General features: G+C 35.4%; 2 protein-coding genes across 2 annotated transcripts; one reads left to right on the forward strand and one right to left on the reverse strand.

The window, feature by feature from the left end:
• The first annotated feature begins 663 nt into the window (after nt 1–663).
• On the forward strand, nt 664–7,133 carry LOC108219737 (auxin response factor 4). Its single transcript, XM_017393241.2, has 12 exons — nt 664–1,419; nt 1,536–1,598; nt 2,336–2,521; nt 2,597–2,681; nt 2,750–2,840; nt 3,321–3,485; nt 4,098–4,217; nt 4,309–4,384; nt 5,297–5,453; nt 5,613–6,352; nt 6,441–6,631; nt 6,748–7,133. The coding sequence occupies exons 1-12, from the start codon at nt 1,096–1,098 to the stop codon at nt 6,851–6,853; spliced, it is 2,304 nt and encodes a 767-aa protein (XP_017248730.1). The 5' UTR covers nt 664–1,095; the 3' UTR covers nt 6,854–7,133.
• Nucleotides 7,134–8,116: 983 nt separating this feature from the next.
• On the reverse strand, nt 8,117–13,088 carry LOC108224062 (uncharacterized). Its single transcript, XM_017398610.2, has 7 exons — nt 12,769–13,088; nt 11,760–11,815; nt 10,759–11,675; nt 9,620–9,818; nt 9,170–9,355; nt 8,722–9,098; nt 8,117–8,575 (listed from the first exon to the last, which is right to left on the reverse strand). The coding sequence occupies exons 1-7, from the start codon at nt 12,918–12,920 to the stop codon at nt 8,435–8,437; spliced, it is 2,028 nt and encodes a 675-aa protein (XP_017254099.1). The 5' UTR covers nt 12,921–13,088; the 3' UTR covers nt 8,117–8,434.
• Nucleotides 13,089–14,457: the final 1,369 nt, after the last annotated feature.

Below are 14,457 nucleotides of genomic sequence, written 5' to 3' on the forward strand. Positions count from 1 at the left end.
CAAAATAATAGAGTTAAAAGAAAGATCTCAACTATCATTTATTAACATCAAATAATCTGATATTTTGATTTCAGTAGAAAATACAAGATCATGTTGCGTTTTAGGAACATCCTACAAAATGTTACAAAACGTTACATCATCGTTTTAAAAACAAAACGCAATATGAAATAGTCTTTAAAGTTTCAAAATACTTGATCGTGTAGCGTTACAAAGAAAAAGAGGATAAACATAATATTTTGAATTATAAAATGATAACTCACGGTCATATTCTGCAACATTGATATTTGAGACATTTTCTTGAAAATTATGATAAATTATGATAGTCCGGATAAACACAACATTCACGTCAACCGCTTACTTACACCATTTAAAACTAAATTTGAATAACTAACAAATATCTAAAGCATTTGTAAAAAAAAAAAAAAGTTACCATCTCTTAAATTTGAATAACTTAAAAAAAAAAAAAAAAAACCCTAAACCATTTGCAAGGGGAAAAATAAACTTTTACCATCTGTTTGGAGCAGGGGGCTCAGTATGAATGATATTAGCAAGAAATGTTGGTGAAGCATGAGGAGAGTATAATTAAAGGAGAAATGCATATGATAAAAGGCATGACAAAGCAAAGTAGCCAACAAGTGTGTGTGTGTGTAAACTGTCCCCCACATACTCATATATCTCCATCTCTCTTGTACATTTTTCATGAGTCCAAAAAGCCACTGCCCATTGTCTTTTCTTTCACTATCTCCTCTTCAATAAATACCATGTACATTTCTTAGAACTCTCTTGTTTATGCTCTCACTTGTGCAAATGGGTTAGCAAAGATTCATACTTTAAGCCTCTCTCTTTTTATTCACTCATCTTTTTGGCCTTCTGGGCTTCTTTCCAAACATGACTTTTTCTTCTTGAATTCACTACCCTTCTTTTTATTCACTGTACCCATGTCATCATGTTTGAATACATGTAAGTCTTGTGCCAAGAATTGACTTTATTCTTGATAAAAATCCAATCTTTCTGCATTTGCTTCTTTTTGTGCATCACTTGTTTGATATTCCATCTGGGTGAAAAAAAACACACACAAAAAACAAGTGTGTGTTTATGGACATTGATTTGAACCATGTTGTGAGTGAGGTGGAGGAGGCTGCAGTTTGCTGTTTGTCCTCTTTAACTTCTTTAAGCTCTTCTACTATTTCAACTACAATGACTGATGGTGGTGCTGCTGCTGCTCCAATGTTCATGGAGCTTTGGCATGCTTGTGCTGGCCCTTTGATCACACTTCCCAAGAGAGGAGATTTAGTTGTTTATTTCCCACAAGGCCATTTGGAACAAGCTGCCTCTGACTTGAGTTTCCCACACATTGAAGCTTCTAACTTTGGCCTCAGCCCTCAGATTTTTTGCAAGATTATGGATGTTCAGCTACTGGTTGATATATTTTGTGCTTTCTTGCAATGAACACATTGTTTTTCACTTGATTAGCTATATGGTATTGTGTTCATTCTCACATTATGGCTTGATATTTTGGATTTTTGTTGAAACAGGCAAATAAAGATAATGATGAGGTCTACACACAGCTAACTCTCCTTCAGGTTCCAGAACCAGAGGTATATTTGTCACTTGCTTGTCAATTTATCATTAAATTATATGGAAATATCTAGTCTTTGTTACTACTTTTTATAATCTGCATTGTTGGAAACTTCTATAATCCGCATTATTGGATAATTTATTTTTCTTATGTTCAGCCTTTTTTGTTGCAATGTTTTGTCCTTGTTTTGGAAGATTTAGCTCCCTCTTCACAATTGATACACTTGTTTGTTCTTTTTTCTGAAGATGAGATTTATGTGTTTGTAGCTTCTCAGGTTTTCTCCATTCATATATATCATTAGAGTTATCTTGTTAACGTTATGTCCACTCGAATGTTTTTTCTATTTCTTAGGAGGCTTAAAAGCATTTATACACCCTGTTCATCTACATTTTGCGTACATTGAATGCACCTTGTTTAGTCCGAACTAGAACTTTTATAGTGTGTTTGGAACAAAACCTCTGCAGACCAACTACTTTCTGGGTTAACTACCGAAGCAAGAAGATTAACAAGCTACGTGCATTAGTATGAAAATTAGATTCCAAAGATACACATACAGAATGCGAGTGAACTTGTATTGTAATACACTATGAGTGGTTGGCAGGAGAGGTAGAAAATAGAATGATGAATTGATAAGTTTAATTAAGAATTCAAAAATGAAAACTACAGACAAACTCCATGTTTGTTGCTTACTACCTCTTTCTGGACTTATATGCAATGATAAGATCCTAATGGTGACACATTTTGGTACATTCTTAGTTTCCGGCAACAAATTCAGACGAAAAGCAAAATGAATACCTTGGGTTGGACAATGAGGAGCGTGGTGCTACACCCACAAAAACAACCCCTCACATGTTCTGCAAGACCTTGACTGCATCTGATACCAGCACCCATGGAGGATTTTCTGTTCCGCGTAGAGCTGCTGAAGACTGTTTTGCACCTCTGGTATTACCCTTTTTCCTACCCTTTTTCTAGACCAATTCATAATAATTCAAACGTGTTGCACATGTCATGTTGCAGGATTACACACAACAGAGGCCCTCTCAGGAGCTTGTTGCCAAGGATTTGCATGGAGTGGAGTGGAGGTTCCGTCACATTTACAGAGGTTGTTGCTGGACATTTCACTGTGGATTATAGAAGAAGGGCTTTTTATTCAGTAAACTGTTGTTTCAGGTCAGCCAAGGCGACATCTGCTAACAACTGGGTGGACTAATTTTGTAAGCCAGAAGAATCTTGTTTCTGGAGATGCAGTCCTCTTTCTAAGGTATATATATCATACATCTATATCAATATGGCTGCATCTGATGCCAACGTGTTTAATCTGTTGTTTTCCATCAACAACCAGAAAAGAAGTCAAGGTTACATTTGTTAGAGAAAACATGTGACCGTGAATATGAAATTTTAATAACCACAAATATGAAATTCTAATAATCACCTAGATGTCAGGACAGATTCAATGATAAAAAACAAACAAAATGATGACTATCAGCTGACAGGAGTGTCTGATAGCAGAGGGCCAGAGTTTACTTGATTACTTTTTGATAATGTTTGGCTTAGCATTGTAATATATTACATAATTAACAACTTTAGTTTCTGTCGAAAAAGTTATAATGTTCGACTAGTAGCAATGACTTGCTATTCAAGAACATCTGGAAAATATCAAACTATGGTTTTAAAATGACTAATATCTCTTCGCCCAGCTTACACTATGGAGACTTAATTTGTTTACTACATTTTTATGTAGGGGTGAAAATGGAGAGCTACGATTGGGAATCAGAAGGACTGTACGACCTAGAAACGAGCTTCCAGACTCAGTTCTTGGAAACCAGAAATCTTATCACACTGTTCTTTCCTCAGTAGCTAATGCTATATCCACTAATAGCCCCTTTCACGTTTTCTACAACCCAAGGTACTACATTTATCTTTGTTTACTGAACTAAAAGAACTCTATTGATTGTTTCTTTGTCCAGCAACAGTCTCTTTGTTCTAGGCACTTCACCAATAAGTAAATAACTCGCAAACCGAAGTAGCGCAGGGAATTCATATCAAATTGACTTCTAGTTCTTAGAGTACTGCATCAATAGTTCTCAGACATAACTTTACTTCATATTGCTTTGTAAGTTGTATCACACAATAATTTTTTTTTGTGGATTTTATTTTTTCCAATAAGTCGGAAGTGTAGTGATTGATTTTAAGAAACTGATATAGATGTAGTCTTACCATATGGGCACATGCCTTAAAAGGAGGGTTTTGATCGCTGTAAGCTGAAACACTCAAACTCTAAGCATAGGGTAATGATTGCATATAAGCACTACCTTCAGCCTCTCACCAGTAAGGTACCTTCTTCAGAAGAAAAAAATTTATAAAAGTGTGGAATAATTTACACTCATGCAACCGAAACACACTGGTGTCGGCCAATCTTCTTTTTGCATAAAAGGAACACAACCATGATGAGTTTGTTGGCAAGCTTTTTCACGGTAAAGAAAAAAAATTGTTATGCGTATTTCCATATGCATTGCAGGGCTAGTCATGCTAAATTTGTGGTGAGCTATCAGGATTATGTTAAAAGCATCGCGAGTCAAATTCCCATAGGTGCAAGATTTAAGAAAAAGTTTGTTAAGGATGATTCCTCAGAAAGAAGGTTATCATCACATATATTTTCTCCTATCATATGTTTATGGTTATAGTCCATACGAAAATATTCTTCTAAGAAGATTTTAATTCTCTTGCAGGTTCGGGGGTGTGGTTTATGGTATTCAGGATCTAGATCCATACAAATGGCCCAACTCAAAGTGGAGATGCTTACTGGTACACTCTACATTCCACCTATATCCCTTTTTGTTCAAGTTTCTTAGAGCTAATTAATACTAAATATATTATTTCTGCTCAAACTTTTTTGTTGTGGTAACTAAATGTGACAATTTGCATCAACCCAGATGCACCCTGGGTATATCTGAGTAATTAGATCCTGCCATAGAACAGGCCTGCTGAAGTGTAGGCACACTTAGAAGTAGAGATGAACCTATATGAATTATCAGAATCTGGTGCAATATGAAAAATATAATATATACCCCTTGGAATGCACGATGCTATCCACTTAAATTATAGCTATTGACTATTGTGGATACCAGGCTTTTGATTTGGCAGAGTTCCTGTTTAATACTGGTGACATTAAGTTGAAAGGATGATGGCTTTGAAAGTTTTAACTTGCTGAAGATCTTTTAAATGATTGAAAAGAAGGCTAATATATACATGATTACCTCCTAGACTGTGTTGTAAAAAGCGTGAATCGGAATTGATCGGTGGAGGCACCGATTAGCGATTAATTGGAAATCGGCAATTAATTTAATATTACTTATAATTAAAACATATATAAGTATGTTTAAAATTTTAAATTTTTTTCCAAATTTTAATATTCCAGCCAATTTTTGACCGAGTAATCACCAATTTAACTGATTTTTGCAAATCGCATCAGAATTCATCTGATTATCGGTTAATTGGTTAATCGGCTAATTTGTAGGACACCTAGATTAAAATAGGTTCTTATGTAATTATGTAAATACACATATGGTATAATTGTAAATGTAGTGGGTGGACTCTCGATTTACAAAACTACCATTAACATTTAATTGTTATAGCATATAAGAAAGCAAGTCGAATTATTTGATATGTTGCATATCTTGCGCTTGTCAAGTCAAACAGTGTAATGACATCCAACAGGTCAGGTGGGATGAGAAGGGTACAACTGGTTGTCAAAATCGGGTGTCTCCATGGGAGGTAGATCTTTATGTTTCACCCCCATCCCTGAGCATTCCGTCCTCTCCAGGGCTGAAGAATTATCGGAGCCAGGCAACTCCACAAGCGAACATTATTTCTGGTACATAACTCTAGTCTTATCGTTAAAAATCTAGAAATTTATATCTCCAACTCTTACTGTGCTATATAAGTCATGAACGAAAACATTCATACCTTTTCTCCTTATTTTAAAACAAATCATATAACTCCCCAATTCTTCAACTGAGATTTTTTGTGGCAGCAAGGAATGGGTTCCTAGACTTTGAGGGATCTTCAATATCCTCTAAGGTCTTGCAAGGTCAAGAAATAGGTTTAGTATCACCTTTTAATGGATGTGATAAACTAAACTACCCACATGATATTGAGATGCAATCCATAATGCATCAAAGTATTGCATCACATTGGATGGGAAACACAGATTCACATGAATTTGCAAGGGCTCAGCCATCCAGTACTTACACAGGCTTTTTGGGATCCAATAAAATTCCAACGGTCTTGCAAGGTCAAGAAATTTGCTCATTGAAATTCCTGTCTGGAAAATCTAATGTCAAGCTTAGTGCTTGGGGTAAAGCAATTGGTTATGATGTCCTCGACATGCATCAAAGATCAAAAACCAATTTCTACCCACTAGCTTCAGAAGGTACTCGAAACATTTATTTTCCTCATAATGATGCCCATAAAGCTGTTGACAATTATAACATGGGCGCATATACCAACTATGCAAATGAAAATGTTCTATTGAACCCTTATTGCCATCAAACTGGGGTCACCAACCATGAAGCTGAAAAGTTAAATTCATCAAAGGAACCTCGGTCAGAGTGTATCATATCTTCATCTCCCAAATATAAGGCGAACTCTAAAATCGAGAAAGATGGCAGCTTACAAAGCACGGTGACAGATTGCAAACTATTCGGTTTCTCCTTGACCGGAGAAACATCAACTGCAAACTCCCAATTTTCATGCAAGAGGATTTGCACGAAGGTAAGCATTAAAATTCAGCAGTTAACACCACATTTTTTTTGTGCTAGACTACTTTCCTTGGTCTTCTGACTATAAATATTGATTGTAGGTCCATAAAGAAGGAAACTTGGTTGGAAGATCCATTGATCTCTCAAAGCTGAATGGTTATAATGACCTACTCATTGAACTAGAATCGCTCTTTAGCATGGAAGGCCTCTTAACAGATCCTTCAAAAGGATGGTGTGTTCTGTCCAGTGATAATGAGAACGGCATAATGGCTGTTGGTGATGATCCTTGGAAGTAAGTACTTTACATGTATCAAGTAATTTCTTTTTTGATTGCCAGATAAATTACTTCCTAATTAAATATTTGAATGATTCGAATTATTCTGCATTCTGTTTCGTAATTTGTTGCAGCAATTTCTGTGAAATGGTATCCAAGATACATATATACACCCAAGAAGAAGTGGCGAAAATGATGGGTGGGATGATCAGTGACGACACTCCGGAAGCACTACAGTAATGGATGCTATAGTATTCCTCGGTTAGGCAGCAATTTTTTCTGCAGTTCAATAATCTTCACAGGCCAGCCAGACTAATTACTTCCTCTACACTAATCCAGTGTTAGAGTGTAGTAAGCTTGATGAGAATTTCAAATTATCAGTCTTGTTAATTTAGCCACAGACCCAAATCTTATGCAATATGTTTAATGTCTGTATTTGAATTTGAAGGTGCAGTTTATTCAAAAGTGTGCTGTGTAACATGTACTACGATGCATTAACCTATGAATAGTTCCTTTATTAGATGGTTTTGTGGAAACATCAGATTTTGTTACTTGGTAATGTTGGCACAAAACTTTATAAGTATTCGGTCCACGCAGGGACCGATATAGAATTTTAAGCTCTTTGGGTGGGGGTTGTTTATGTACAATCTTCTCTCAAGTAATGAAGTGATAAAAATTTTAGGTGTCAAATATATCACATGCTCTAATGTATTTGGAACATCTCAAGTGGAGTTCGTTAAAATGATTAGTTAAATATAATAAAAAATTATTAATTATGTAAAATTTATGGGACTAGATGTATTGATTGATTTGAAGTAATATATTTTAAATAAGATATATCACTTGATTATGATAAGAAATGATAGTTGATTATTGAGGATGTTCGAAAATATTGTCCAGCATCGGAAAATTGACTTAAGCTATGGATGAGAAAACCACGTTGGAGTTGATTTATTTTTACTTAATTTCTATATTTTTTTTATCAATAATATATATATTAATTATTTTTAGCTACATGTTCCGTGCGGCCGGAGATGTCTTAATCTCAAAAGAGGGGAAAATAATCCCATTCTTTCGTAAATGTATGTTTTGCTATCGACCTCCTCAAGTATGTTGTTCTATTCGAAAAAGTAGAATATATCAATCATTGTATATCTATTTTATAGGCATAACAATAAAAAGTATATTCTAGAGACCACGGTGACGTGAAAAAGACCCGGAATCGCTTATAATAAGTGGAAAGGGAGGCTGATCAGTTTAGAAAGATTGAAACTTTTTAATTCCACTTCCAAGACTTTGCAGCAACTAGAACATTACAAAAGAAGAAATGAAAGACCACAACTTTTTCTATTTTGAAACTTGAAAGACCACAGCTTACACGCGGAACACTTAAAAATCTTTTTCAATCTCAATAGATACATCTAAAACAATCATGTTAGAGATTTTATTGGATTTAATTTCTCCTTCATTAATTAAAGTAACAAACTAAAAGTGCATGTAAAATGTTCCAAGGTTCTAGCCATCCTTGTGGGCAAATTTATTATTCTTAGCAATTAATCGTACCTAAAAGAAAGTTAATTACTAGTCTGAGATTGTCAGACCATGTTTTTTCACAATATGCAGCTTTTGATTTACTATCATTAGTTGCAACCAGATTTATCTATTACCTACTATTGTTGCTTGTTAATTAAGAGATCGTACAACAATAAAATTTAATTTTCCTCGACAAATTTACCTAAAATTAGTGTGTCCAGTGACTATTATGGACTCTGCCAGCACTTGTCCCTGCGGCAGATTTCCTGTCTTCGAGGCTTAAATGATTCAGTTTTCGTCATCCTCATCAAGAATGGGAAGAATGTCCAATGCTGAAGAACCAAGGTGCACTCCTCGAACAATCCCTCCATATGCAATCTTAATCCTGTGGCATAGAAGCAACATAGAATCCCACATGGCTGATCTTCCCTGAAACAGAATGCCAGTGTGTTTCAGATAATGGTACAATACACGGCAGCATATTCTAAAAAGAAAAAACTAAGGCCAAGTACCAATTAATTTCAAATAATTTGCAAATCAGATGAGGAGACAAGCATATGTTCAAAATAACTTGCCTGTAGAGAGAATTGTGCCTTTTTATCCCAATATAAGGCAAATATTGGAGGACTTTGCTTTCCAACAGCCAAAAGAGAAGCTCCTGGATGAAGTACAGAAGGAACACCAGACACCACAGCCAAGTATTTTTCAGGGAATCTTTCCTTTGGAGGCAGAATACCAAGAAATAAAGGGTTCTTGCTAGATTGTGCACCAGCATAAGGTGTAGGATCTACATGAAGCATCCAATTAGGATGTTCTAAGAACGCACAAAACAAATATAACAGCAAGTGAGAATCAGTAGGAAGCTCAAGGGTCCACTTCTTATTCACTTTGTCATAAACCTCCCCGCTCCCCAAATACTCGTAGTTCTTCACACAGCTTCCTTCAGCAAGCTCTATATATATAACATATTATGATGAAAAGTTAGAACTACTCGTACTCAAGGATACACATAATTAAAATTACCTTTTATCCTTTGAACAACGTAATCTGCTCGGACACTGCTGTGCGGTAGCAGACCTTTAACCCACTCTCCTCTCATCAAGGCATGAAGCCGTTGGTGCTCAGTGATGGCGTCAATACACTCCTGTAATATTGGTATTGAAGAATTCTGCTGTGGTGACTGTTGGAAATTGCCTATTGGCAGCTTAGCTGCAAATGAAGAAAATTTTAATGACATATAACAAGGCTCAAGCTCAACTTGAACCATTTAATCTTTGAGGTCCTGTCTTTTTACTTATAATGAATCTTTAAGATGGATGCTTGGATTAAGTGGGTGGGAACTAAATACTAATGCATGGACAACAAATGAAGTAGATCAGAACTATTCAGAAGTATGAAGGTTAACCTGATCAAATGTAAGATCCTACTAATTCTTTCAGTATGCATGGTGCCAGAAGATATGAGAATACTTACGCATCGAAGCATCAAGAGCTTGAACAAGAGCAGCACGAAGTTGATGCAAAAGGCCTTCTTCGTCAACACTTAATGCTGGCTGCCAGTCATTAGTCCTCTTTATTGGAGAGGCAGCGGTGGTTGTTCCAGAACTTGGCAGATCAGTTCCAACTTGACTAATAGTAACTGATATATTAAGTTTTGCAGCAGCTTGCATAACCTGATACCAAATAAAGTTATCTGTCAAAACTTGTTTCAGATTCTTACTAAGTTATAATTAGTTGTAAGACATAATCTCAACCATCTATGGTGCATTTTATAAAGCCTGACCCAATAAACAGTAGAAATATTGCATCACACTACCCTAGAGCAATAATCAGTCAATATAGAAGTGTGCAACTCAAGAAGTATAGAAGTCCCGTCTGAAGATCTAGCATGTAATAAAATAATACTTTGTTCTTAATTAATTTGGTGGAGTGGCAAACAAATGCAATTACAACCACCTGTCTCAGTTACAACCACATACAGGTCATAACAGAATTTTGTCCACTTTCAGGTATAGTCTAATAGTAAACTAAATAAATAAGAATCTACCACCGTTTGCTGATAGAAGATTTGCCACTAAAGAGGTCCTCATATATCAACTTTTGCCTGAGATGAATTTCTAGGAATAGATCACTGCTTTTGGTGATCTGTACTTCTAAAATTACTGCATGTCTACCAAAGATCAGTGAGAACTCCTTCCTCGTATAACATCCTGCCTATGGGGAATATATTGGATTGTGTATGGCATATTTCATTTACCCATATTCTCTATTGGAAGGAAGGATAGAGATAAGTGCTTAAGATAATCAATCTTGCTAATATTCCTTGAGAAAGGGTATAGTGATGCACAGAAAAGAAATAATTAGGAGTTACATAAGTCATACCCTGACAAAATGGTATTCATGATAACATATTACAAGTCATTCTCAGTTTTTTTGCAGTAAACAATTTAAATTTAATAAATATCAAACAAAACAAACTTAATATTCAAAGGTCCAATTCGGACATTATTTGTGGGAAGGAAGTAACTAGGATGTTTATAACAAAGCAAAGTCAATTTTTCCAGATGTATATTTCATGAAGTTAAAACTTACATTACAACTGATAAAACTTACCTTTATGTGACTGTTCTCAATCTTTGAAAGTAAAGGATTCAGTAGGACTGAAGAAAACCACTGCCTAAGGCGATCACGCCACTCCTCAATCTGAGGATATATGCCAAGATGCTCATACGCTTGGATGGATTCTTCCATAGACATGGGTGGTGGAAGATCACCTTCTCCTTTCTTTGGGGGAGTACTAAACTTCTGGGAACCAGGGGACATTCTGACAGGCCTCAAAGGCGTACTTCTAGTAGTTCCAGAAGTATTAGTTGAACTGGATATTGTATTAGGAGTTGCTACGCCAAAACCACTGCTTGTGGGCGGAGGAGTTGCCAATTTACTAGCTGATTCCGAAATCTTCTCATCGATATCAGCTAAAAACTGTTCAAACTCTTCTTCTGTTGTAATCTCTTTCGTAGAAGATGCTCGCTTATTTGACCAAGGGGATGCGACTAGTTGATCCGGACCAGGTGAATTACTTACTGATAGTGACTGTGTCGGTGTTGTAGGTACATTCATAAGAAATAAAGATTGAGAAGCTGTTGATTTGGTTGGAGTGCTAAAAGAATGAAATTTGCTCCCACCACTGCTATTTGATTTATCACTGCTGCCTCGAGATAAACGACTGGAACTGACCATTGGCTGATGCAGCGGGATGAGGGGACTTGAAGGAGGTACTGTACTGGACTTAGTTTTTGAAAGTTTCTTAGAAGACTCTGATGCAACCTGCTCACTCCTTGGCCTTATTCCCAATAGCCCTAATTGACGATTTGTAAGGTGCATCTGCTCATCTAGTCCTTTAGATGGAGAATTGACTGTAACACCTGTAGTAATTTTTATTCTCCACAATGAAACAGCTTTGGCGAGAGCAATCATTGCTCCCATTAATATTAAACCCAACACAATCTGTATCGCTTTCGTGAAGAGATCTGAGAAGAGGAAAAAAAAAATAAAAAATAAGTTGGAGCAGTTCGAAAGACGAGTCTACACAGAAAAGAGATTGATTTACTAACAGGCAACCCCTTGGGAGAAAAATCCAAGCTTCAAACCGTCAATAATCCCATTTTCCCTGATACAATAAAATATAAAAATTAAGCAAACAAATCGGGCATCTGAAACCAAACATCTTGCAAAATGATCTTACTCTACAATTTGTATTTGATTTTTAGAATTACTGAAAATAAACAAAAAGCATACAGTAACAACTAACGTATTATGTTGCTTAAGTATATCATATTAAAACCTATAAAAACAGCATTATTCGATTCTACAACATTGTGATGACGATGATCTCCAATTTGCGCCAAGGCATAGCCAACCAACTAATAGAGCTTACTATGAATGCTTAAGAGTCAAGACACTCCAAAACCTCTATAACATACAAATTTCAATGATAAGGCATTGATCTTTAATCAATTACATCAGATTTACACCCCTGTTGGTCGTCATCAAATTACATTTCTTACACTGATTGATATATATAAATGCAATGGAATCGTGTCCTCTGTAGTTGGCTACCAACTAATAATACTACAAGCAAATATGCAAACAAGTGACTCTAATTTATAAAATTAAAAGAGTAAATATATAAGAACACTTAAAATTCTGCTACTCAATCTCAGCCATAACTCATACAGTAGCACACAAATATTGAGCAAATAGAAACCCTAGGTTCTATAACAGAGCTGCTGCTACAACATAGCAAGATACACACAGATTAATATACAAACAATGTGATTAGCTGCTGTGTCTGCTAATAATATATAAACATACAAATACACCTTGAATTCCTCTACTTAATGTATATCATACCACACAATAGAAACCCTAGCTTGTATATATAATTTTGCTACATAGTGGTATAAAGAAATAAACAGATCACAATTCTATATAGAGAGATATGGAAGAGAGACAGAGAGGGGGAGGGGGAGAGACAAAGATGGGGAGGGGATATAGAAAGATAGACAGAGAGGGAGGGAGAGGGGGAGAGGGAGAGAGAGGGAGAGAGAGAGAGAGATGTACCTGGTAATGAGAGTGAGGAGAGAGAAGGCAGAGGCAGTGGAGAGAGAGAGTATGACTAGAAAAGCATATTTCGAAGGACGAAGACTGGTGGTATCGAGTGCGGCGGAGAGAGCAGGGTTCCGATACACCGCGAACTTCACTCCCTTCTCCATTCCCTTTCCCCTCACTTTTCACACTCTCAGTATCCTTTTCTCAATAAACGAGTGTATCTATAATAATAACTTGTATACAACAGTATATAAGTAGTCTTATTCCGCCATAGATGAGCCTGCATAAACACAATTTTTATCGTCTCTCTCTGTTGGAGAGGTAGCGATACTAGTATTAGGGCTAGTTTCTTTCACCTTATAATCAAGCTCCACGACCAACGGCCAGGCCACATTGATGTTTTTAAATTTCGAATGGACGTCAAAAAATTTAAAAAGTCGTTTTTTAAAATTCAATTTTGTTTCAGTTTCAAAAAAAAAAATTTCAATTTTGTTTATTTGAGATTGTTTATATAAATTATTTTATTAGTTTTTAATCAATAAAACAATATTGTAAGATAAATTTAAAAGAAAGATTCTAAGACGTGTGTCTATGTTTTGGTTTAAATTTTCAGTTATGAGATCATATATAAATCAGACATTAATTGTTTATCTGTGTATATAAGAAAATATGTATATTTTATAACATTCCCGTCCATCAACTCCAATCGATTATTATCATTTAATAACAAATATTAACTATTATTCAACTCTTAGTTTAAGAAAAACTATTATTTAACTCATTGTATATGAGTTGTAATCAAAATAATAAATTCATCTCAACAAATTAATAAATTTTTATTAGCTAGTCAAATTATTAGTTATTCTATCAATTTTCTATGAAATTAACATTTTCTATTATATATTAGTCGGCAGGGACGTCTCTAGGATTTTGTACTTATGGAGGCAGAATACTTAGGATTTCAAACTCATGGGGAAAATTAGAGGTTACAAAAAAAAATCTTAATGATTTGTGGTTCTTTTGCTTGAAGGGTGAAGTGTTTATTTCCTAAAAATACATGAAAAGGACATCCGGACATGAGCTTCAGTTTTGTTTTTTATTTAGTTATGCTGCTCTGCTGTAACCGGACAACAGAAGCCTGGGAGTTGTGGTTCTTTTGCTTAGGGTGAAGTGTTTATTTTCTAAAAATACATGAAAAGGACATCCGGACATAAGCTTCTGTTTTGCTTTTTATTTAGTTATGCTGCTCTGCTGTAACCGGACAACAGAAGCCTAGGAGTGAGCGCTTTACTTCAAAAAAAAAAGGTCACAAAAAAGAAAAATATAGGAATTGAACCATGGTTGTTTCCATAACAAACTCCAACCTCAACCATAGGGGCAAGGATGTTAGCTTTAAAAATGCTATACTGAAACATAGTAAACACTAAACAAGATACTGGGGGCAAGTACTCCCACTGCCCCCGGTGTGAATCCGTCCATATTAGTCGGTGCATATCTCCGACAAGATATGTATTTTTGATTATATACATATTTTCGCATATAATCGATCAAATTTGTTGTATGATCCAAGTATCATGCAATGTGATATCTCATCCAAAAATCTTTGTTTTTGCAAGAACATGCAAATTAAAAGGCAAGATTTTTGTTATTATAATGTGATAATTCTTAGACTTGGATGCTTAGGGAAAAAAATAATCATAT

This window comes from Daucus carota, chromosome 5 (assembly GCF_001625215.2).
Source record: "Daucus carota subsp. sativus chromosome 5, DH1 v3.0, whole genome shotgun sequence".
NCBI classification, from domain to species: domain Eukaryota; kingdom Viridiplantae; phylum Streptophyta; class Magnoliopsida; order Apiales; family Apiaceae; genus Daucus; species Daucus carota.